The following is a 26,541-nucleotide window of genomic DNA, read 5'->3' on the forward strand; positions in this document are numbered from 1 at the left end:
ATAAATGGCTCCTAATGGCACTTAAGGTAGGTAGGATAATACTTTGTGGGGCTTATTCTCTACTACAATAAAATTTTTGAAAATTACAGCAGCCCAGTAAAGTCCTCAGAGTAATTCCTGGCTGCCTTTTGTTAGGAATAACACTGTCCCTTTTCAAATGTAAATATGTGCACTTTGGATCAAATCGTGCAACACCATGAAATTAATGGGAGTACTTGCATGAATGGGGACTGAGGTAAATGTGAGTTTTCGGGGTCAGATCATTTCTTACCTTATGAGTAGGAAGTGTCATCACAGCTAGTGTGAGTTGGCTGCCTTTTATTAGGAAATTTTATTTTAAAGTTGTTGGAACTAAGCACCTCTCTACAGTGAGAAATGGAGATTTGGAAAAGGTAGTGTTTATACTCCAATGAGTGCAGCGCTGATGGAAGGATGAATCCTCTGGTTTATATTAGATCTTTATTTCCCTCACTTTTGTTTTCTGTTGTGTCTGTTTCATTAACTAGTATATTACCGCCTTTAGATGCAGTCATGTTCTCTGTGGGACACAGCATGGGATGAAGTTGAGTGCATTACTCTTGGGTAATATGTTCTATGTACAATAGCGACAGCTGCGGTAGAAATGCCTGGATTAGAAAGAGAGAAATACCAAGGGATTTTAGCAGCGTAATAGAGTTCTGCCAGGAGAAAAATCTATGTCCTCAATTTTTAACCTGGAAGAAGTGGTTAGGTGACTGTTAGCATTAAAGATTTCAAGTTAGGCCTGAACTTGCAATGGAACAGAATTCTCCCAGTTTGGATGCCAGCAGGGGAGGACCTCGGAGCATGCATCACAAAAGCTGCTGCTCAGCCCCATTCCGTAACTTTCTGGTCAGATATGAGGAAATCTTAACAGAAGTCAAATAGACTCAAATTTAGCAAGAAATTAGTGTTTCCCTTTTCCTAGACCTAAGTTCGGCATACTCATGCTATAGGTGTTGCCTAACTATTCATTAAAGCCAGGAAACGGTTTAATGTTGCCCCGTTTTCAGTTTTAATGATGTCTTAAAGAAGTTGTCTAGCTGTGCAGGCACGGTAGAGTGCCTGTTTTTCTCTGCAGTAAAAGTAATGCCATTTGTTGCTAAATCCTTTTATGAGGTGATAAACGCAAATAAATGGTAAAATCATCTGTGATTACCTGCATGTTTTTCTTTGCACAGTGCCCTTCAGAGAGGCTCCTACCTATTCAAACAGAAGGCGGAGGCCCCCAAGCACCTTGGCAGCACCTCGCGTCTTGCTCCGTTCCAACAGCGACAACAATCTCAACATCAACAACCTCCCCGACTGGTCAGCCTCCTCTTCTGCTTCTTCCCACCGCAGCCTTTCACCTCATCTTCTTCAACAGATGCAGAATAATCCTAATGGAACTGTAAAAACTGTTGGGAGTTACACTCCGTCCTCTCGGAGCCGGTCGCCATCCTTAAACAGACTGGGCGAGGATGCGAAAAGGCAGCAACACAGGCACATCAGGTGACTTTTGAATATTTGCACAGTATGAAGTATTCATAATGTTCCCACGTGGACTACCGTGTTCCATAGTGTTATTTACATGCCCGTTTGGCACTCCATGTAATATGTAGGTAATAAAATCTCAACATGTCCAAAGCTGAATGTTTTAATCCCTCCCCTCCCTGGTTTTTGGAAGCTCCAGTCAATGGCAGCTCTTTCAACCTGGAGGTAGAGCAGTGAGGCAGACTTTAAAGCTGAACAAAGTTAGGTGGTGACTTATCACTGAGTGTGCCCCTCTGGTGTAAATCCAGGTGCTAGCTCTTGAGAGTCTTTAATAGTTAAAGCAACTATTGCATTTGACAGGAAAGTAAAATGCTTCTGAGATAAGGGAGGGAGTATTGCTGAAATGCTGTGTAGCTGTACTGTGTAGCATAGGAGACTGACTGGGGGCAAAGGTGGCTTCTTGCGTTGATGGTGATAGATGTGATGGGCTCCTTCTGTGATCATCCTTACAGGATTTTGCATTCCCTACAACTTGCTGCTCTTTTTTCCTCTTGAATTACAAATGTGATTTAGCAGGCGCTCTCTGCAAATATCCTGCAGCTACATCCCACTGGATAACAAATCCTGACTAATTGGAATGATGTAGGTATTGTAGGTAATATAATAAAACAAATGATTGTGTCTGTGTTTTGATCACAAATGGAGGCTTCAGCTTTATAAAACCACTGTCCTGTGAATAGATAATTACAGCTTCACTTTGAGGAGGACTTGCAAACGGCTGCTGTCAAGCATGCAAGCAATGAAAATGCACCAGGATGATAAACCAGACGGGTTAAAGTGCAGGGCTACAGAAAGGAAGGGAGGCAGAGCTGAATACTGATGGAAGGAACTGAAGTTTAGGTGTTTTGATCAAAACACTTATTCAGTGGTCACTTAAAATACTGAGCTTTGTCTGTCCTGTTTCCTAATAGCAAAAGTAAATCTATTGTTCAGTGCAGGAAAAAAAAAAGGAGTATTGTTGAGAAATGCAGCTGTTGGTTTTCTCTTTGTCGTTTGTAGGTATGCTGGAGCTTTACTGAGAGTTTTCCAGTCAGCTGAAGCTATCTGCTTTTACTTTGCACATTCTTCTTCCCTCTTTAGCTGCAGGCACCCAAACTGACAATCATTATTTGAGATAGTAGCAACAGTGCTGAATATTGGAAAATACTGCACTGTAAAAAAAAGTTGTCTGAATTGTAAGAATCATTGCAAGAAATGAGACTCTGAATTTCTTAGGCCAGTGGTTTCATGCTAGAACTTCACTAGCAAACTACTGTTATATTAGCATATGTTACGGTAATCATGAAAAATCAATAACTTTGGATCACACTTCCTCAGAGAGAACCGTATGGGCATAAAATCACGTTGTCTATAATGAGGCTCCATTTAAATAAGTACGTCCACCTGCCTAATGCTTTTCACACAGTGAACGCCCTCATCTTCTGGCTACAGCTGGCGCTAGCAAAGTGAAAGAATTGGTTAGCTCAGAGTGATTAAAAAGTTTTGTTAACTTTCTTGGAATAATACTCTGTGAAATCTTAAAATATAAACAGTTCATTAAGTTCTAAAACTTTTTGTAAAAGCAAATATTTGTTTGCTTTTGCTTTATTCGAATGACTTGCCTCTGCCTTTTCTGGGAGCGCATGGTTTTGAAAACCAGGACAAATGATAAAGGAAACAAAACTTCATGCCTAAAATTTTGTGGAAACAAAATTTTATTCTTTCTGCTGATGCATTGGTATCACAACTGTGTAAACTGTTACCTGTCTGTGGAGTAGAAAAATCACTCTGTGTTTTTCTTCCAAAGATGGCCAGAGTATATACTCAAAAGGAAGCTGGAGTCTCTAATTTCCAGCTTCTAAATTTAAATACAAATAAAAGCATTTTTATGTAGTTTTCCTGCAAGCAATGCCTTTTCTTACCAAGGCATGTTTTTGCAGCCATGAGTGGCACCTTACATCGGACTTTCCTCAGAGTTTTTTTTTATTTTAACTGTTTGAGCACCTGCTTACTATCAGCTAATTGCAGTCGTTGTTGTTATTGATGCTTATTATTTGCAAATGATCCATTCCTATGAAACTGTTCTTCTCCTTAAATTTAAAGAGCCTCTTTTGACATAGCAGTAAGTTCTGGAGTAGACAAGGCATAGTGGTGGCTTCTGGAGCAGAAGCAATGAGAAAGGGTTAGGTTATTGGAAGAGGTGAGTGTACAGAAGGGGTTAACCACACCAGAGGCATTACCGAGCTTCTGTTTTAGTCTTTTGCATGGGGTTTGTTTGGTGCAAAAGGGAAGGCTGGAAAGTTATGCTGGGGAGGACTTCTCCTGAGATCTTTACAGCGTGTGGCTCATCATCTCACTAGACTGCTGCTTTCCATAGCCAAACTGATCTGCTGGGGGCTGGGGAGACGCAGGGAAATGGCACCATTTCTGTGCTAGTATGGACTCGGTCACTGCTGAGCCATCAAGGATGGCCATGTTCTCCTGAGTGACAGGGAGAGGACTCCTGCATCTGCGCGCATCTCCTGAAACCCCCTTCTCCTCCTCCTGCCCCCTCATGGCAGGGGACTTGCTGGGCTGGGAGCCTATGTTAGGGACAAGGGGGAGAGGGATGATCGTTTTTAATAAGTCATCCATGCCATGCTGCAGCCCTGATTTCAATTTGTAAGCCCGACACCTGAGAAATGATCCATTCAGTGTAAAGGCTGGATGTGCCATTCCTCCCTCCTCTTTCCGTAAGAGAGAAAATGATTGAATCTGCCGTGATGAGAGTTAAATAAGATGCTGGGACATAACATCATGTACAGCTGCTGCCTGGTTGCTAACAGATTAGTCAGAAAATGCAGCTTGATACAGGTGGAAATTGGATGTGTAGTAATAGCTTATGTATCTGGTTTGCTTATGGCTATGACTTCTGCACTAACACGTTAAAAGCAATGGACAAAAAGAATAGAAAAGTTACCAACATCGTTTACTGTCTTTCTCTAAACAATTGCTAGAGTCAGCTGAGGTTTCTTCTTCAAATGCCATCACAGACATGCAACCAGTGTTCATTTTTAAACTCTAAGGACTGCTTATCTTTATTAGCACCTGTTCACAGTAATAAACAAATAGAACAACCAGATGAAAGGAAGACACAACTGCGAATGATAAAGAAGTTACTGCAGTAAAAAGAAAGTGTTCCTTATAGGAAAGCCCATTATGTATTTTCTAACCAGACAACCTGCTCTTTACCTCTACTGAGAGCCTCATTGACTCCTATTTTGTTAGGAGATTGGTTAAAAAAGGACAAGCAAACAGTGAATGCCATCCTTCATCATTTGTTTTGTTTGCAATAGTTTTGCATTATTTTTTCCTCTTACTACGAAGTAGAGTGTTGCAATGCTAGACCACCATTAAATCATTCTTCTTTTTTTGATATTTTACCTTTTTCCTAAAATCTTTATGAATATTCTTCTATCTCATGAATATTTTTGTATTTAGACTTTCAGTGTAAGACTTGAAGTTTTTCCATTTTTCTTAATAGCTGAATAGTAGTGTATTGCAAGTATGTTATGGTATCTCTTACAATTTTTCCATCCTCTTTTGTATTTGTATTTTCTTCTATTGTATTTTTAACATTTCATTCAGTTCTTCATATATTATTCACCAGTTTTCAGTAACTTCTTCCCTATTCACCCTAAGTAGATGCCATGTTGTTTGATGACCTACAGTTTGTGCGGGTGTACTGCTCTGAAGTCATTGGGAGAGCTATTGATTGCCATCAATAAAAAATGGTCTTTTGGAGAATATGTTAACCACAAGAACTGTGCTTTGTGCACTTTCAGACCTAAAATTTAGCTCCAGGTCTCAGAGTGATGAAGTAACTTATTTGTTCCATCCATTCAGTTAATAATTCAGTTACCTTGATTGTTCAGTTAATACTGCAATATTACAAAGTTCTCCATTCACAACAGTAATTGCAAATGATGTGGTTTTAAAGTCTTTCTGACATATTGCAATGCTTTTAATTATGGTTTGTATAGAAATTAAAATTCATCTAGATCTGTGAAAGTGCAAGTTTAATTTGTAGAATGATTAAAAATTTTAGTCTTTTCATTTTATGATCAGGTGAATACTGATTGTATTTCATACTCAAAGATTTTCAGCATTGTGTGTAAGATGAAAACCTGATACTTCTTCTATAGTGTTAAGTGTCTTACTGGAAGATGACTATCCTTTCAGTGATGCTACCAAATCCTACCAAAGTGATGATAAAACATCAACTTTGTCTATTTTCAATAACAAATTAATGTTTCTTAATTTCAATTTCCAGTGCCAGTTACAGTCCTAGTGCCAACAAGGATACTCTCTCTGTCTTGGATTACCAGGGTCCAAAACGCAAACTTTACAGTGCTGTACCTGGAAGACTTTTTATCGTTGTAAAGCCATATCAGCCTCAAGGAGAAGGGGAAATTCATCTGCACAAAGGGGACAGAGTAAAAGGTGAGTGCATAATTAATTTTGAATAACCATTTTCTTCTGCTAGAGGGAAATTTCATTTTAAAATTGTCTTCTATTTTAGGAAGAAAAAAATCTATTTTATATGTTAAGTAGGACTGCTTTTATGCGTTTGTTCCCTTACAGAATATTTTTCTCCTAATTCCATTTTGTAACCAAGGCATATTCAGGTGCTATTTTGCCTGATTTCAAAATACCACTAAAATCTTAAAATATGTGCACAAAGAGTAGCAGTGTCTTCTGCACAGAACATACAGTTTGCTGCTGCAGTCGTTATAAAAGGATAACTCCAGAGCTTTAAAAAGATTGTAGATGTCTCAGCTATCTAAGCAACTCAGGAGGAAAACATTGCTATGGTCAAATCTGTTTCAGGCTCTTGCCTCAAGGAAAATTTATTGGTTAAACAGAAAAAGACCCTCTTATGAAATTTAGGAAAAGTAGGAGGAGTAGATGGGGTCTACTGTAAATATTTGGGGGAGAAAATACAGTGCTACGCATATAATTTCTGGCCACTGGTGCAGTTTATAACCAAGAATATGCTAAGATCAAGGTCAAACTGTGGTGTTACATTGAAGACTAAGTACTCTCTCTCAAGGAGAAAGCAGGAGATGTGGCTTTCAGGCTTGAACTTCCTAAGAAGCTGAGTGGGTTGTTATGTAGTTTCAGCTGCAGTTTTGCACATTCAGTTAAAACTGGTCATGATTTCTCATTTCTGCTCAATCTACACAAACTAAATACCAGTTATAGAACAAGAATGAAAAGGAGTAAATTCAATACTCTTAAAAAAATTGTTTAACAGATGAAAACTTCCCTGCAACTGAAACTACTTATCTTAAAAATGGAAAAGTTCCAGCAGCTCGTCCTTCCGAGTCTGCAAACAATAGGTGGGAACAATGGGGAGGCATTAGAAGGGGGCTGTATTTTTGGCCATGGCTGGTTCTGAAACCTCTGTGGGTTTTAATAGGTTTTTTTTTTTTTTTAAATCAAGCATTCTGAAGGTGTAGTACAGAAAGCCGTACTTAATGCTGTACTTAAAGTTGAAGCATATGCAAGATTCATTTTAAACACAGGATGAATGAGGAAGGTAAAACTTAGCAGAGGTTGTGGTTGCTGTAGGGCTGAACAGATAATTGTACAGTTCTGGGAGACTGAGCCCTGATCAGATAGGAAGCAGTGATTATCATCTAAAGAAAATAGCACTCAGGAGCTTTGGGAAGTCTCAGTATGAATACTTAATAAAAGCATTTAAAATTTACGAAGTAATGCAAGTTACCTAGACTAGAGTAAAATCAATAGCAGGCAGCAAGGTTCTCAAGTTATAGATTTTTTGGGAATGCCAAGTATCAACTAACATGAAAATCATAAAAAGCAGAACTCAGCTTCAGGTTCTGACTGCAGAGAGCTTTGCATGTTTTGAGAATCAGTTATACAAGCAGCCAGTATATGAAAATATATGCAAGAGAAGTAATGAATAGTACCACTTCTTCACAAAAGCCTTCAAGTGTCAGAAGAATGAGTATGACCTAGAGAAAGGTAAAGTTACATTGTGAACAGTTGTCATGGAAGATGTAAAGCAAATTGAAAGCAAATGTGATCTTTTTGTAGTTTTTTAAGAGACTACTGGCCTTTGGGTTAAAGTGGAAGGCCTTGGGTCTTGTATGGAGTTTTCCTCACTGAAAGAGTGAAGGGTGAAAACAGTTGAGAAAGGTGAATGTCAGTATATTAAAAGAAAATGAGAAAGAAATGTTACATGTAGTGGAACATGAATAATAATAAAAGCAGTAAACATAAGAACACCACCAAATACATAAACTCCAAAGACTTTAACAGCTCCAAGAAGAACTGATAGTACCTACAAATGAAATTTTGGGGGCTTGGTTAATGCTAAATAACTTTCTACATTGGGTGACTTAAAAGGGTTCTGGTAGGTGCCAATAGATAGATAAAGCATGAATGTAGTTGAGCACCATCATCAAATCTGTGGGGGGCATTGTATCCCTAGACAATTGTGTTCAGCTGAGCTTTGCATTTGAAGATGAAGCAATATTTTTGTTTATGTAGAGGATATAAGATCAGTGTAGACTTTATCTTGCCACCAGGATAAAACTGTAAAGACCCCAGGCAGTTCTGGAGAAAGATGTAGACAGAAAATGTTTCCCCTGACAAATGAGGAAATGGTATGACAGATTGCTTGGGATGCCAAAGTTGGTAGGGAAATTCATTACTAGCCTGCATGTCTAAATAGAATTTGAGACTATAGTTTTCTCAAATGTCTAAAGAACAAGGGATTTATATTTGAGTGAAGAGTATAAGATACCAAAAAAAACCCCAAAAAAAATCAGGAGCCAAAAAAATTAGTTCAGATTCGAAGTTACTGTGATGGTAACTGGAAGAAGAATATATTAGTCCACTTTTCAAATCTTCTTAAAGCAGGATGATCAGAACTTGAGACCAATGATTTGTTTTGGGGACACTAACAAATGTATGTCAAAACGTTGAAATAGAAAATCAGATCTTGTCTGCTCTGTGAATTCTGCATCTTTATTTGTGGGAAAATCTGTATTTACTGAAACTGGCTATGAATTAGCTGTTTTTGTTAGCAAAAAGGATGTGCCCAAATGAAGAGCCAAAATCAGGTCATCCCTACAAGTATGACTTTTTTCACGTATATAATTTGGACATTGAATTAAAATAAGGCACAGGTCTAGTATTTGCAGATATTCTTATTTTAGAGCACTTGATAGAACTTTGGTGTAGTAAAGTCTAATGAGACATTTTTATACTTGTCAGTCTTACTAAAAAAAAAAAAAAACTAATCTAGACAAACCAAAAATGTGTATATCGATTGCCAGTACTACTTACAATGAAATTTTGCAGAGAATAAATTAAGGCTGTTTACACAGGAAGGCTAGGACAGGATATCATAGACTCTTATTATTAATCAAGGCAAAAACTTTCAGAACAAGATCAGATTTTATTTTATGTTACCATATCATTGGTTTCTCAGATGTCACAAAAAATATGTCAAAAGGAACATATCAATGTCATTTAGAGATTGAAGAAGCTAGGTAAAAAGCCACTGATGCTTTGAAAATGTCCCAGATGTATAACAATGTTGAAGAATTTTATTCATTGAAACAGGATCTTGAATCTGGATTCACCTCCCTGTTTCAGTGAAAATATAATTATTTATACAGAATGAAAAATAGCTGCAATAGGAGAGATTGATAGACTCCCTCTCCATCATCCAAAAGCACAGGCACTGGAGCTCTTGTAAGCTTCAGTATATCTTGTATGCTAAGTGAGTGCCAGAACCACTGGCTTCAAGGAAGATCTCTTGAGACTTGCCTGGCAAGATCACAATACCGTCACCACTGAGATTTTCATTTTCTGGGGCTACACCTGCCTGTTTAAAGCTTAGGGACTCACTTTGGAGGAAATGAAGCAACACTGAATCCCCCGTAGAATTCATTTTTTTTCTCACTTTGGAAACACCCTTGTCTTACAATTAAAAACTGAAAAAACTGTTTTAGCCCCGTTCCTCTGCTAACTTGGTTGCTGCCATTCTGTGTAAAACAGTGACGCTTAAGTACTGGCTTCTTGGATTCTTCAGAAGGATTCAAATGTATATTGGAATTCACTATAGGATTATGACCTATGTTCATTCAATCAGACTCTGAAGGGAGTCTCATCTCTTTATATCCCGTGAGAATAATCACAGTAAAGATGTAGCAAGACATTCATCACAGGGCCAAAAGAACAACGTATTAGAGAAAGGAATTATTTGGGAAAATTTTTTTTGAAGTTTTTTTTTTTTTTAACTTGATAAAGATGGGACACAGAAATGAATTGCTAAACTCTTGATGAAAAGATCTTTCATCAGATGAAGATGTGTCTCTTAGATCCTTCCTTCCTACCTACCTACTTACCTACTTACTGGTTCAGATGAATAATTCTGAATAATTTGATGGGGTATGAAACATGGAGCTGCACAGGGAGAAATAACTGGAAGAATTGGGTTCTGCTCCCAACTCTTCCCCCGACTCTGCAGTCTGCTCATGAGCAAATTACTTAACTTTCCTGTGCCTCAAGTGGTCACTTTGGAGACAGCAGTGGCTTAGAAATACTTAGCTGATGTGGCAGTGAAGCAAATTAGGAATTTTTTCAGTGCGAGCTCAGTAATCTCCAGCCCAAATTAAAAGCTCAGGGGGTCCTCTGCCTACACTTTGTAATTATAAAATGCATTTTTAGGATCCTTTCTTACTGTTACAAGACACCAGCAGACACACACCAGGTGTGTCTTGCTGTAAGCAGTTGATCAAAACTGCATGAGTGACAATAGATCAAAGTTTATGATACATGGAAATTGCTCAGAGAAAGCTGTGAATGGACTAGGTCCAAAGAAAATATAAACTAAACAAGATGGTCTTGTATTAATAGGATATTACATAGCCTATACAAAAATATCTGCCTTATTTTTACTGGTTAGTCATATACACTGACATCATTTATGTCTGCCACTCAGGAGAGAAGGGCCATGGCTGGTGTAAAAATAAACCTGTTATTTTCATTTAATCTAAATAAACCTGCTTAATCTTACTGAAAACAAGTGAAAAAGTACTAGCTTCATTCCTCATAGAAATATATTTTTAACATACTTTGTTTCTTTGTTCATTTTACATATAAAAGTCCATAGCCATAAACCTGGCCCTGTCCAAACATTTATTTTATGTGCTATAATATGTCTGCGAAATGTAGGTTATATTCTGCATTGCTAGATTTAATTCTCAAATAAGAAATCAAACAGCCTCTTTGTAACAAAATTCAGAGCTATCAAGAGAATATAGTGCTTCAAAGTGCTTTGTGAGTATCATGAAGACAAAGCAACGCAGAAGTAGGTGTGTGTCCTTGAGAAGATTACCTATGGTTCAAACGTGTGCTAGCATACTCTGTTACACGCGGTAGCAGATGTTAGTTTCTGGTACCACTCAGCATGATGCAGACAGTCTCTTGTCACTTAGAAACAAAATAATCAACGGTTATTTTCAGAAACTACACTAGATTAAAGCGTATCTGAAATGGACATGAATTATCCCTTACTAGTGACCTAAAAGGAGAAAATTCATGCTTGCCTAGTGCAAATACTTAGAGATTATTTGAAGTCTCACCTCCTCACAGTTTTGCTCTTCCTGTTCTAGTCTCTCTACTAGTATGCTTTTTACTAGTGTTTCTCTTTGCCATATAATTTCCATTAATTTCTTCTAATTTTCAGGTCCCAGATCATAATCTAGTTTGCCCTTATGGGTGGCCTCCAACAATAAATTTTTATGTTCCTCTCTTATTTTCGTTGCCTGTCATGATATCGTTATCTCTCTATTCACCTGGAAGGCAAACAGGTTTGTGGGTCGGTTATGGAAAATGCTGTTTCTAGGATTCCTGCTGCGATTAAAGAAGTTTTCTACTGTTTGGCATTTGGAAAAACTAGAAATAATTTTTTGGTGTCTCAGATATGCTCCAACATAGACTTTTTGGTGAATCTTCTCAGGGACACCCTGTTCTGGCACAGCCTGCACTTCTGAAAAGAGTTCGCCACAACCTGGGTCCGTGCTCAGCTAAATTCTGTGGGGACTGGTGTTAGAGAAACTGTAGTAATTCAAGCATCTGTTCTAGTCAGAAAGTCAGTAGTTCTCGGCATTAGAAATACTGACCCTTACAAAACTGCTTTTATTTCAGTGCGGTCTGAGCCAGTAGGGCAATCCAAATATATTGCTAACATTTTCATTTCTTATGAAATCTGCTTGTAAGTCATTTTGAAAAAGAAAGGCTATTAAACCCCTGCTGTGCCTGAAGATATTGCCAACAGACAGTGCTTGTGGGAAGAAGCAAGTTGGTCTCCTAGGCTTTTGCACTACTTGTATTAGTAAATAAAATGTTGGAAATGAAGGAGCTACAGAAACGCAGTTCTGTCTTTTCAGCAGCATTTTCTACCTTGTATGTGAATAAGTTTGGAAGCAGAATTTAATGCAAGAGGCTTACAAAAGTATTTTTTTTGCTACTCCTTTATTCTATAGATGAAAATAATGTGAAATGAAATATTAATCTTTCTCAGATCCACTGGTCTATTTAGCTTCCTTACTGCCTCCTGACTTACCAGTTTGATTTAAATTCCTAACATAAATAATTATGACTCATCACAGATAATAATCTAATTCATTTCTTCAGCTCGCTTGCATTTGAAGAACAGGAGAGAGAATTGGGTGGCTAACTGCTGTATCAGAGTGCTGTAACAAGCACACCTTGCTTGCTCCCCAGCAGGAAGTAAGTGCTGTTGAGGCTGCAAGCAGGTGATCAGGACATGAGACCATCTACAAATTCCTATATGCAAGGCATCATCTTAGCTGTTGACTTCTTGAAGCCAACATCCCTTCAGTAGTCATGAACTGGCCTGAAATATTCAGGAGACATGAGATAGCAGAAGAGCGATAGGAACTGCAAACTGCAAACAAGCACTGGTCCAGCACAGTGGTACAGCTTCCAGATGTAAATTGGTTTGGGACCTGTTTGTGGCTTGATTCTACTTTGCCTTCCCTTGGCCTATGGTTTGGGGATTAGTGCAGAGAAGAGCAATCTTTACTCTGAGCCTTCTTTAAAAGAGAGTGCTAAAAGTTATAAACCAATAGATTTTGCAGTGCTTGTTTGGAATTTCTGTCCCAAATTCAAGTCAACTCAGAACATTTGTTTCTTAAGGTGTTTTTTCTCTCCTTTACTTCCCTGAAACTTCTGACTGAAGACTGACTTCATAGAAACTTGTTCCAAGTGCAAAGGTGAAAAAGGAAGACTTGAACAGCCGAGCTCCCTTTCAGTTGATACTTCCTTTCTCCAGTTTAGAGAATTACGGTCAAATTATTGAATTGTAGATTTTGATTCTGGGATTCTGAGTGGTTGCTCTGTTAACAGCACATCATTGTCATCTTCTCCTCAACCCAAGGTCCTTTTCCTTTCCTCCTTTGCCCTAGTTTCCTTCCTGAGAAAATAAAGGTTATAAAGGAAGAAAGCTGGTTTTAGTCCATATCTAGCCTGATACTGGTTATGGCCACGGTGGTTCTGGCTGTGATGGGCACCCAAAAGCTAAGGCTAGTCAGTCTGGCCGTTCACTGACATAGTGCCACAGGACACAACCAGTTAGATATGAAGTAAGCTCAGGGTCTAGAAGTTAGACTATTAAGATAGGTCAGACAATTTAATACTGAATTACAGCTGGGTAAGGTAGCCTCTGGAGAAGTCTGATCACTTGGATTACAGAAAGGAAAACTCCTTGAAGCTGCAGTTCTCCACGCATTTCTCTTGGTGGCAAAACCGGAAGTCAAAAGTAAGTTTAGGGGGAAAAAAAGAGGAGCGGGATGAGGTGCCCTTGTTATTTGCTTTATTTCAGTTACCTGTGAATTGCCACTAACAGGTGTCTTTACTCAATTATGGAAATGGAGACAAGAAGCCAGACGTGGGAAAGACTTGCTGAATTTGCTTCACCACTAAAAGAAATGTCTTTGGAACCACAGTTGAATCTAATGGCTCTCGTCAGTCATACAAAATCATCACGTGCAGATACACAAGCTTTCCTTCCAGATTGTACGTGGACTGCACGAGAACATTTTCTACATGGCAGCTGAGGCACAGTCACATATTTGCGTACTGGTAGCCTTAATGTGGTTGTCATCAGGGCTATAGACAATTACTTCCTTTCCAGTCTTGTTGCACTGGTCTCAAGTTGTATCACTGTCTCTCTTGGTTATGTATTTTAAAGCCAAAAAAGATCTGCCCATAAGGCAGAACAGACAGATCCTGTTCGTCATTAATGGCGAGGAGGGAGGGATATCTCTCAGGAACAAACAGGGATAGAAAAAGATGTGGAGTAAAATTAAAATTGAACCTCAATTTTAAGAAAAAAAGGTAGAGCAAGATTTAATTGTGACTGTGTAAAGTTTGAAGCTGCACTTCAGATACAGAGGACTGTATTCTGCACTCTACCTGCCTGGTAATATCCCTTTCTATTTACTTGGTTGTATACAAAAATAGATTAAATATTGACCTTCTTAAAGTATTGAAATATATGCTTTAGGAAATTTCCATTACAACTCAAGGCTAAGGACATGCATTTTAAGTTGTGCCTTTCTTAGGGAGTGTTTTAAGCAAAATTGTTTTCCTCATTGGAGTAGATGCTCTTGTATAGTTTATTTGTCATTTGGAAGCTGTCCTTCCATAGACTGTCCTTCCAAAGGTCTAATAATTTTGAAAATTTACATAGATAGCAGCCTTTTCTACAACAGAAAAAAAATCTAAATTACGGTATTTAATAGTCCCGAAACAGAGAAATTGGGTCTCTGTCCACTGGAAACTTTAAAATACGGTTTAATACACTAGAAAAGGGAAATCTAGAAGATAGGCTGTTACATTAAGAGTCAAAACTAGTTTGTATTTGCACTGAACCTTGATAGCTAAAATACAAATGAAAACTCTATATTTCATTAGGGAAATAACATTTGTTATCAACAACTGAACAGCAGAGTCAAATCACATAATATATTCTGATTGCAATTCTGATGGAAGGGAAACTTTATCACTTTCCTTTTTAACTTAAGAATGAAAATTTGAAATTTTCTGCTTTCTACTGTGTGTTTTAGAGGGTTTATGTGACCCCACCTCTCACTAGAAGTATTGAAATCTTCAGCTTCTCTTGATTAGCAGATATGTCTGTTTCTAGCTCTGACAGATCTTACATCAGGATAGGCTAGTTCAGTTGCTAGATTTTTCAACATATTTTCAATTTTATTAGTATTATATTTTTTTCTTTTTTCTCCAATTTATAGGAGTATTCTTTTTTTCAGAAGGTGATGTCTTTCCCAGTTCATGTCACTACTTCTTTTCCCCTTTCTCAGAGAAGGATTGAGAGTGCAGTTTATACAAAGAAGTTTCAGATAATGTTCTTTAACAACTATAAAAACAGTGACCTGTATTTAGTTCCAATTTTCACTGAAATTTTTGCAAATAGAGACACCTGGAAAAATTCACTGATTGAAATTTCAGCTTACAATTCTAAACTATTTCAAGAAATTTAGAAATAGTATGCAACATTGGCTAATGGAAATGCGTTCTTATAGCCTGTTTCTTGATTACTGCATAATGAAGGTAGTTGTAATGAGGATGAATAAAACTAATTTTTTTTTGTTTTGATTAAAGTGGATTTTGAAAGTATATTGAATACTTAATATTTGAGATGACTATATTATATTAAATTAGTTATATACATTGCAGGAAAAACCTAGATGTTACAAGAGTTACAAGAGACAAAACATCATCTATTGAACTGGCACTACATAGAATTTCTTTTCTTTTCCCTCTCTTTTTTGGGCTTCTGGCAAAGTGGAATCTGGCTGGTATTAAATTGGTATTAAATATAATACTTTCAAGGCATTTAAAAAATAAGGTCCTACTAGGCATCTGCTTATACATATTTTCATGTTATTTAATTGTTTGGTAATTGTCCAAATTTGATTTGCAGTTTTCTTCATATAATTAAACATAATCCATGTTTTGAGCTACACTTATGTTGTGAAAAGACATATCAGGCTTCAGGATGTTATTAGAGCCTTATTTTTACTCTTACAACATCAGACTCCTTATTGTAATTCATATTGTGTGTAAAGAGACTCTGGCCTGCTCTTGCCATAGCAACTACATCTTTTCTTTTTATTAAAAGCAAGAGAAAAAAAATTCAAATGATAAAGCCTAATTATTAATTTTGGGAAAGTTATCCTTTGATTTACCATTGTTATGCCCCTCAGGAGGGAAAATGTTTATTAGAAAATCTCTTGCTGGTACCAAACTATCCATTATAGCATATCTCCTCAGCACTATTGTGAGAGGGATAAGACAGAAATTAAGGTTTCATTCTGGAAAGCATCCATGGGTTGGAAAGATAAATTGTTTTTTTGATCCATCCTGTAAGCTCCCAGTTACTCACATTGGAATACATGAAATGTGCCCCATTTTTATAGGTACATAGATTATTATGGTTTAGCCTCCTGCTGCTGAATTTCATGTTAATGATTCCACCTGAGATGCATGAAAAAGATTTTATGAAATTTCCTACTAGTTCAGAACCTACGTCTTCATCTCAACCTTTACGTTCTAAGTCTTATGCCATATGTGCTTATTCTCCATCTCATCAACAATTAATCTCCGTCTCTGTACATCAGCTTTATTCTTGGCTTTCCCACATTTTGCCTCCTGTGTCATCCGTGTGCCTCTTGCAATTCTGTCTTTTTCCCACCTTTCTTGGAACCCATAATGCCCATAATTTCCATGACGGTTAGTCTAGAAGTTCCATTATTTTATTTGTACATGTGACACACAGACAGGCTTGAACCAGAATTGTGAAGGCTATCTGAATTCTGGTAATACCTCTACTCCCATCTACCTCTTTTCTATAGACGTTATGTCTTTAGTCAGTATTGTGCTTTGCTCCTACTATTTGTAATTGGGCAAGTTTTAATAATTCATGTAGAAGTGATCTGAAGTGGGACTGATTTTGCTGTGAAGTAATCACTTTTCACCTTGAACTCACATATATGCTTACAAAGCAGATTTCCCATTTTGATTTGGATGTTTTATCAGCTTCAGCTACTATAAACACATCAAATTACTCTGTAGGTGTGAAGTACCCAACTACCTACGTTCTTACAGTGCAAATGTTTTTTAGACATTGAAGTACTGTGTAATTCAGAGCATCAAAATAACAGATCTGACAGATTAATAAAATACTAAATTAGGGAAGCCTTTCTCAATTGCCTAGTAGTCTATATTTCCCCTATCTTGTAAGTCTGAAGAGCGAAATCAGAATTGAGATTCTGTGCTCAAAATCCTGCTCAGCAAAGCTCGTTACTTGCAGCAGGAGTCTTTTGCTGTCTCATATTTCACAGTTTTTTTCAGTTGAATGGGATCCCAGACTTGCTTTTATTAAGTCAAATTACAATAGGATCCTACAGTAGTTACAATATCTGTATATGTTATTAGCTAAGTTTTACTACTTCCTTATCTAATATATGAAGAAATGCACTCTATTGTTATGTGAGTGGAGGGTGCATTCTTAATAATATATTGCGTGCTGGTGGTTACCTTCTCTTTTATGTAGCATTGAGTAATCAGATTGGTTTTGTGACTGATGGTGCACAAGCTTTCAATATTTGCAAGAATAGTTTATCAAAATGTTTTTTATTAATTATGCCCCAGATTTATATTTTTTAACACTTCCATTTACATGTTGTTTATTTTTTTAATATCATTAGGTCACAGATCTGGTTTCTTAATTTTTGCTCTCATTTAAATGTAGAACTGCAATAGTTGGGGTTAGGTAAACAGTATCAACAGGTATTAGGTGACTTAAAGAAAAGTCATGCTAAAAAATGTTTATGGTCAGTGTAGAGTTGGTGTCTTCTAAGTTCAGTGCCCTCCACCATTATCCTGTAACCACTTAGAAAGCGACAAGTTTACTCTGACACATAAAGTCATAAAGGTCCTTGATAAATTGTGCATTGTGTGACCCATCTGAGTGTAGGATTTTGCCTTAATGGATTTGTGTGCCAAGGCTTAATGTGTGCTTCTTACTGCAAGTGATTTACAAACACACAGTTGATAGGATCTACACATCTAGATTTACTAGAGTAAAGGACTTAAAATTCAAAAAAAATATTTTTCTGTTAAAAATTTATGTTAAGAGACAGCCATTAGTATGTAATAGTAACGGGTAATGACAATAATATTACAAGGTTAGTAAGTAATATTACAAATAGCCTAGGATTGCATTATTGACAAAGCAGGCAAATACTTAATTTAAATGCAATTTTACAGGTCTGAGCATGTCCAGCCAGATTTCTTACGTATTAGCAGGGGTATTCTTTGGCCTATCATGAATAGTTCGAATTCAAAGCCACTGAGACACAGCTGTGCCACAGCTACAGAATTCAATTGCAGTCAGGCTCCACGACTGTGATTTTAAAGCCTGGTAAGGTATGTTTTAACAGTGCAAAGAGATTATCAAGGTAGCTCTGAGCAAGTGATTATGCCTACATCTCTCAATACCCTGCAGAGAGATTATCCCAGGTCTTGAAAACCAGATGCATACGTTAGCAAAGAGATGTGCCTGGTCTAATTATCCTTGATTTTTAGCAGGGCCAGTTAGCTTGGCTGGCTCAGCTAGCACACAGCTGATGGGCTGTGCCATTCCAGCATCCACTGGCTTAATTTTGGTAGCTCGGGGATCTCTGCACTGAACACTGTGTTTTATACAGATGTACTCTGAGGAGCTGTGTATGACTGAACTAAATTCCCAATCAACCTATTTAGAAACGATAACTATATCTTTTTAAAATATACTGTCATTTATTTTAATATTAAATAAATACAGTATTTGTATAATAGTCCATTTATGTTCTTTTAATACATATTGAGTATACTGTGGTTTGTAGAAACTTCTATAAAACTTATTTAAATGTTGTACTTAGAAAATGTTTAAAAAGCTTTCATTATGGAATTCATCTCCACTTGCTTAATAGTAAAATCAGATATTGTTATTCTTCAAATTTTTTTCACGGTCCTTATTAAGTCATAAGACTAATCAAGATAATCAGAACTGCAATATACACCTTTTTCTCCTGTTGGTAAAACTTTCTCCTCCCCATTGCCATTATGTTCTACTGTGAAAAATCATTGAAATATTTCAGAAGGCATCTACATTGTGTAATGAACCTATTGGGATATTCAAGTACTTGCTGTATGCCCACTCCATTAAATTCATATTACTTGACCTACATTTCAAATCTCTGGAGCTAGCCATTAAATAAAATGGCGTGTTTCCTTAGGAAGTAAAAAGCATTTAAGATAATAAATAAATAAATAAATAAAGTATATGTATGTGTATACATGTGTATATTCATGTTTGTGTGTGTATATATTATATATATATATATATATAAAAAAAAACAGTTTTATAAAACAGTTTCAGTGTGAGTTCAGTTTTATGTGGGCTCAGCAGTGCAACTTGAATCAAACAGGCGACAGGCGAGACAAATTTTTGATCTTAATATGACCATGCATTTATCCTTGATAAAAGGATAGATGTTCTCAGAAATGAGAACACTGAAAGCAGAAAGAATTATGTAAGGGCCAAGGAAACTTTTGACCAAAACTAGTTTCAGAGGAGAATCCAAAGACGACGCAGGAAGAGTCACATTTAAAGGTTATTCTGTGCCCGTGTTTGGGGAACTAGAATTTGAGTTATTGTACTGTGTCTGTGTCTGCTTTTACCAACATGTTATTCGAACTATTATGTAAATAATTTTGGTATTTATATGGGAAGAGAAAAAAAAACCCTAATACTGCCTATGTCTTTCTACATTTAGTTTTAAGCGTTGGTGAAGGTGGATTCTGGGAAGGCAGTACCCGGGGACATATTGGATGGTTTCCTGCAGACTGTGTTGAAGAAGTTCAGTGTAAACCAAATGAAAGCAAACCAGGTAATCGGATCAAGTTCCTGTTGAGTTCTAACAATGACAAATGCAGTGTATCTGGGTAAGCAAAACGGCAGGCTGGATTGTAACGCATTATACAGCAATGCTTTTGTGCAACACCAGAAATTGGAGAATTAAATAAAGCTGAGCTGCTGAATAAAAAAATAAAGATGGGCTTATTGATCAGGTTTTACTGGATGCTCTCCAAGCAAACAGTATTTCTCATGAGGGAAAACTCATGCTAAAGCTCTTACCGATAAATACGTGCAGACATTGTGTAAAGCACTATGCTGCAGTTTATTTCCTTGCACTGGAGAGGAATGACTGATTAAACAGTGGAAGGAAAACTGGTCAGTGATCTCCCAAACTGAGATAGCCATGGACTGTATTAAACGGTTGGTCATGGCAATAATGTTCCCTCTGTTACCTCTCTAACGTTCCCTCTACTCAATTTTAGAAGAGGCACGCGTGAGCAGAGGGCCTGCCTTTGCTGTCATTAGCGATGACAAAGGAAACAGAATTTTCCTTTATCATACATTTGTACTGCCGTAAGTAAAGCAAGACTGAAGTAAAGCAAGTAGTCGTTACAGTTCTGGTATAATAAAAGAAAAAGAGATGTAAATTGAAGCATATTATTTTAAGAATTATCTAACATCTCATATTTTCTCAGTGTTTAAGAACTAAGATATGAGGACATCCTCTGTAATTAAAAGCTCATTATAAATGAGCTCCAAGAACATAATTAATGTTCTCCAGAAATGTGTGCAGTTTTAAATTAACTGTTGATATGTGTGGGATTTTTGAGATATTGATTAAGAACTTCCTGGGGCTGCACAGGCTACGCATTATAATTTATGCATAGTATCATTCATTCATGAACATTATTATTTTATGTATGTCATTATAAACTTCACAGGTATATATATATTTTTTTCTGTATATGCACTGTATAAGCAGGGTAGAATGGAATAAAAGGCAAGGGACAAGATAATAGCTCCAGAGTAGTATAAAACTGGAGATAGTTCATAGAATCGTAGAATCGGTAAGGGTAGAAGGGACCTCTGGAGATCATCTAGTCCAACCTCCCTGCTCAGCAGGCTCACCTAGAGCATGTTAGACAGGGTTGCATCCAGGCGGGCCTTGAACATCTCCACAGAAGGAGACTCCACAACCGCTCTGGGCAACCTGGTCCAGTGCTCCGTCACTCTCACAGGGAAGAAATTCCCCCTCACGGTCAGGCAGAACTTCCTGTGCTTCAGTTTGTGCCCGTTGCCGCTTGTCGTGTCGCATGGGACAACTGAAAAGAGTTTGTCCCCGTCCCCTTGACACCCTCCCTTCAGGTACTTGTACACATTGGTAAGATCCCCCCTCAGTCTTCTCTTCCCCAGGCTGAAGAGGCCCAGCTCTTGCAGCCGTTCCTCATAGGGCAGATGCTCCAGCCCTCTGATCATCCTCGTAGCCCTACGCTGGACTCTCTCCAGTAGCTCCACGTCTCTCTTGTACTGGGGAGCCCAGAACTGGACACAGTTCTCGAGCTGAGGCCTCCCCAGGGCTGAGTGGAGGGGCAGGATCACCTCCCTCGACCTGCTGGCAACACTCTTCCCAATGCAGCCCAGGATACCGTTGGCCTTCTTGGCCACAAGGGTGCGTTGCTGGCTCATGGTCATCCACCAGCACTCCCAGGTCCTTCTCCACAGAGCTGTTTTGCAGCAGGTCAGCCCCCAGCTTGCACTGGTGCATGCGGTTACTCCTCCCCAGGTGCAGGACCTTCCACTTGCTCTAGTGGAACCTTACGAGGTTCCTCTCCACCCAGCTCTCCAGCCTGTCCTGATCTCTCTGAATGGCAGCACAGCTCTCCGGTGTGTCAGCCACTCCTCCCAGCTTGGTATCATCAGCAAACTAATTAAAAGACTCGAAGATTATTTTGATTTCCTTGGTTACAAAGGAAGTTGTGGTGAACTGAAATAGAATTTAAAGGATGAGCAAAAGAGGAGGCAAAAAGGTGGCTTTTATGATATGTAAACTTTATGAAAGAATGAGTGCGTGAGACATTAGGGACACTATTCTGGATAACTGAACACTGTGTGAAAATGTTACACTTCCTCTTCCACTTACCTTTTGAGATAGAAAAGGGGACAAAAACAAGTCTCTCATTTGGGGAGAGTGGATTTAGGCTATAACACAGAGAGATAATATTTGGGTGGCTCTTCAACAAAAAAGAAGGTAAAGAAATCTAGTTGTCACAGATCCTTAAAGATATTTTCAAGAAATATTATAGTAAGAAAATTGTATGTGTATATGACAAGTTTGTTTTAGTATATGACAAGATTGTTTTCAAGCAAAAAAGTAATTCTTTGATCATTCTAAGGAAAATGAAAATTAAGAAAAAAATGTTGCAAGCATAGCAAAAGAATTGCCACAGCTGGAGGTGTTAAAAGAATATCAACTGAAACATTTTACTGACTTTGTGACATGAAACTATGAAAATTTACACCATGTGTTTGGCAAAACAGCAGAGCTTTTAGTCTAGTTTATGCCTATTGCATCTTACTGGCTGCGAAGTTGTTTTTCTATAAGTATATTGTACATTGTGAATAATAATGTTAACACTAGACTAATGTGTTTAAATATTTCACTTTTCTACTCCAAGTGAGAAGAAAATATAATTAGATAAACACAAAATTGTGTTTAATACCTATGAACTTGTTCATTCACATTTTTGTTTTGTGGGTTGTCGTGTACAATGTGGCATTTGGTCCTGCATCTAGACGGCACAAATGAGGTATAGTACTTCTCCATGTAATGTGATAGAAGTTGGAAATACGAATATGAAGTATGTGAAATCCACAATGAATACGATACTATTTTTGAAATATGAACTGGAAGCAGCTCATCACCGATTTACTGTATGGAGAATTTTTTCCTTTTTGCATAGGAAGCAATGGAAGTGGAAGGTGAGAACTTTATAAGCAAAAAATCAGTCAGTACTCCCTCTAAGTGCAAATGCAAAAGTAATTTAGAAAAAATGTGTTAAGCATGGTGAAATGATTAGAAAGTAAATTAGGCCTACTGGGACTGTTGAAAGGATGTCAGCTGAGAAACATCACAAATTTGTACAAGTTGCAGGAATTTACATCATAGACTTTGCAAAGCAGCAGACCTTCTTACGATAATGAATTAGGAAGTAGATCATCTTAATGTGTACGAAATGAATCTCAGAGATTTTCAAACCAGCAGGGCAGTAACATTCTTTCCCCAAAAATGAGATTTAGGAGCATTTCTTCAAGCAGCTTCTCTTCACTATTAAGTTTGAATAATTGTGTTTAGTAAGTAGCTTGTCATTTGCATGCCATAAATGAAAGAAAGATAAATAGTTCTTGGAAAAAACAAACCACAATTAAATACTATATGCCCAGTAAAACTGATGGGCAGGTGTTTCATGTCGTGCTGATGTATAATCTCACCTCTTAAAACAAGTTGAATTTTCTGGAAACTTCATTGCCATCCAGACTATTCTGTAGAAGTAGGCAGTACAGAAAGGCACCTGGTTCCTGTGATCTTCTCAAAGATACCATGCTAGCTTGGCAAGCCCTGCTTTCAAAAAAAAAAAAATCATGCTGAGTGGCATTAATTCTTTATCCCTTCTTTAATACTTCATTAATTGAGTCTTGTAGGAACTGTTCCATTATTTTTCTAGGACTGATGCCAGGCTTACAGGCTCTTAATTATCCAGGTTGTCTCATTTAGCGTTTAACAGTGCTGGCACAGTACCTGCTTTCTCTCAGTCTTAGTTTCCTCAGTAGTCCAAGATGTAATGAAAAAAGAATAATGATAAACAAAGTCATTATCAGTGCTCCACTAAACTTCTTTGCCTACTTTTAAAAAAGTCTGGGTACAAAACCATTGTACCATCTCATTTTAAAAAGCATGGATTTAGTGATCAGCTTTTAACAGTCTCCAAAATTATTGTTAGAATGGAAAGTATTTCTTCAGATGAGCTTAATACACCATCTTGGTTTTTCCCCACACAAACAGAGAATATATATGCATTTCTTCTTTCTGCATTGACAGGTTTTCCATTTTTATTCACTAATGAACTAAGTCCATTCTTAAGTTTCTTTTTATTCCAAAATGTGTGAAAATACTGTGTTTTTGTGACAAAATAGTCTGGGTAGAAGAGTATTCTGTGCAGGGCAAGCTTGATAGGTATAAAACTGAAGGCAACTGAGAGTGATGCAAATGTGAGGTGCTGCGGTTAATAGACAGCTTAACAGGATTTATTAGGTAAGTGCTATTGATGCTGCTCAGAGAATCACAGGTCATCTTGAATCTTTGGCAGCAAGAGTCTGCATCTGCTGAGAATACACTGTGGCATAGCTTTGTTAATTTTTTCTGCCTATAAAAGTGCAAGGCTTTTCCTTTTACCAGTTTATTCTCCGCATCAAAATTCATTGTCCTTCTTAAAATAGTAAAAACCCATATGTAATGCCTTCAAATGGGAAATGAAGTACAGAAAAATCCATTGTCAATAAAATCAACTGCCCCAGCAATAAAAGGTATAATTTTCTTCCCCCTGCTTAAATATAGGTACTTCCATTTGTTTTTCCTCTGTCATAGGGTATTACTCTGACTGGAGAGATTTTCTATAAAAATGCTTTCTGCTGAATTTGTGATTTTTTACTTCATGACCTTCAGAAATCAGAGGTGCTTATTACCTGGTTGCCAGTAACTGAGGTGAAGTATTCATTTAGTTTTCGAGCTACAAGTTATCTTCAATTGCATTCTGTCTCTACTACATATTATTCATTCCTCCCTTGTTTTTTCCATATTTATGTGCCTGAAGAGCTCTTAGATTTTACAAATGGTACTAAAATGAAGGCAAACCCAGCCTGTCTTTTACTAATTCTCACATTTCTTCAAGCCTTGGCCTTCTCAGTGTACCTTTCCTTGAGATCTGTGCTCATTTTCAATATTCTCCTGGGGATGGTTTTTCATTCCGTCACATCCTCCATGCATTTTTCTATTCCATGCCCTTGGGGGTACATGTTATCAGTATTTATAGCATGTCTGAATCAAAGAATGAAGATAAGGTGTGACATTTCACAGAAGTTAATCACAGAATCAGTTAGGTTGGAAGGGACCTCTGGAGATCATCTAGTCCAACCTCCCAAAGATTTCCTGATGCTGGTTCCACTGGGACTTGAACCCAGGACCTTCAAATCTTCATTCTTTGTATTTCAGCTGATTTTTTAACAAGTTTACTTGATTTATCAAAATGTTTTCTTTGCAAATCCAAATCTTTTATTTACCTTTCTGTTCAGTTTAACATGCAAGCTTCTCCAAATGCCCTTTTACTTCTCCTACTAATACTCTACAAAACTTTATTTCTAATTTATTCCTACTGCTCAGCTTCCCAACTTTCTATCCATTTTCTTTATTTTTAAGCTGTTTCACTAAATGAAGTTAGCATTTTGCCTTTGTTTGTCATAGTTTTTTAAGTACTTCTAACTTTTTGCAGGCATGTTTTTGATGTTTTTTAGACACCTGGCAAAGTGTTCTCAAATGATTACCGACTATCATCTGTGTCTTTATGCTCACAATATTTCTGCTCATTTGGCTGTAAGTAGTTTTCAGTTTTGTCAGGCTGTCCTTTACAATACTGTCTTTGCATATGGTTGCATATAATAGAGGCTAGACTGAAATATCTCAGCTGACAAAGCAATGCTTTTCTATATGCCTTTTACATGCAGTCAGTGACTCTGATTGCTATTAGTAACTACAGGATAGTAAATTAGGAAATGCAGCAGGATAGAAGCAAATCCACAGAGTGAAACAGTTGATGGTGGGACCCAGCATCTCTACCACAGGAGTCTTGGGAGTTTATTTCAGACTAGGCCCACTGGGGGCCTGTGGCCTGAACATCCGTCAGCAACAGGTTAGAATAATAGCACCTTTTCATTCGTTTGCTCCAAGAGGACTCTGATTTGCAAACTCTGAGGCTGCTCTGTCATGTGGGCTCCAGCACCCTTTGCAGCACTTAGAAAGCATACTCCTGGCCCAGACTGAAATGCTAATGCAGATGCACCCGTGCACCTCTAGTGTGCTCTGGAGCAGGCTCTACCTACCGTCAAAGCTGTGATTTCTTTTGCAGAACATGGGTATAGCTTGCTACTGACTTTCCAGCAACTTGAAAATACAGTGACAGATTTTACAGTAATGCTATAGTTCTCATACCTGTTTTTTTTTAACCTACTTAATCTTATACATACGCTTTAGGCAGTAGTTGTTGCATTCTTTAACATTCCCACTAAATTTCAGAAGTTACCAAACAGGTCAAATTTGTGTTAATAAAATTATTAAACAGAACTGCGATTACTAAAGCATAGAATTATCTTTGTTACACATTCTTACTTTTTAATGCCTTGTGCATTCAATAAAAACATATTTGTTCCCCATTTCCATCATCCCCTTTTGTAATTAGCACATCAATTTCCCAGGCAGTCTGTTTAATCTAGCTGCTGGAAAATTGATTTTCTTTCTTGCAAAGTGGCACTTGCCTTGCTGTAGAGGGGCTACATCTGTCCTGGTAGCTAAAACAGGGGAGGATCTATTTTCTGTCCACAGGGAATAAGTGGCTTGCCACAGATAGGATCTGCAAGTTTTCTTACCTTTCTTCCCAAATCAGGGAGGATCTTTTCTGCTTTTAGGAACTATCCCAAATGTTTTTTCCCCCGAAACATATCTGGGTAGTATCTGGAAGAACAGTGGTTGGCATAAATGGAAGTTGTGCCACGCTAACAGCTGAACATATGGCTGGTTACATGCCAGAGCACAAGTTCTAGCCTTGATGGAGTCCTGTATGGACTGGCTGAAGTTCTAAAACACTGAAATCCTCCATCTTACGCTCTTACATAGCTAATAGGTAATATCAAAGACATCCTGTTTAACATTT

At 37.6% G+C, this 26,541-nt stretch overlaps 1 protein-coding gene across 2 annotated transcripts in view; it reads left to right on the forward strand.

The window, feature by feature from the left end:
- Window positions 1-26,541, forward strand: part of SHANK2 (SH3 and multiple ankyrin repeat domains 2) — a 306,101-nt gene that overhangs the window by 88,470 nt on the left and 191,090 nt on the right. For both annotated transcript variants that reach the window (XM_062576509.1, XM_062576510.1), the window contains 3 exons: window positions 1,200-1,509; window positions 5,843-6,012; window positions 19,482-19,595. In XM_062576509.1, the coding sequence (XP_062432493.1) occupies window positions 1,200-1,509; window positions 5,843-6,012; window positions 19,482-19,595 (594 nt within the window). The remainder of the gene's footprint in view (window positions 1-1,199; window positions 1,510-5,842; window positions 6,013-19,481; window positions 19,596-26,541) is intronic.

The sequence above is a fragment of the Rhea pennata genome, chromosome 5 (genome assembly GCF_028389875.1).
Source record: "Rhea pennata isolate bPtePen1 chromosome 5, bPtePen1.pri, whole genome shotgun sequence".
In the NCBI taxonomy this organism is placed as follows: domain Eukaryota; kingdom Metazoa; phylum Chordata; class Aves; order Rheiformes; family Rheidae; genus Rhea; species Rhea pennata.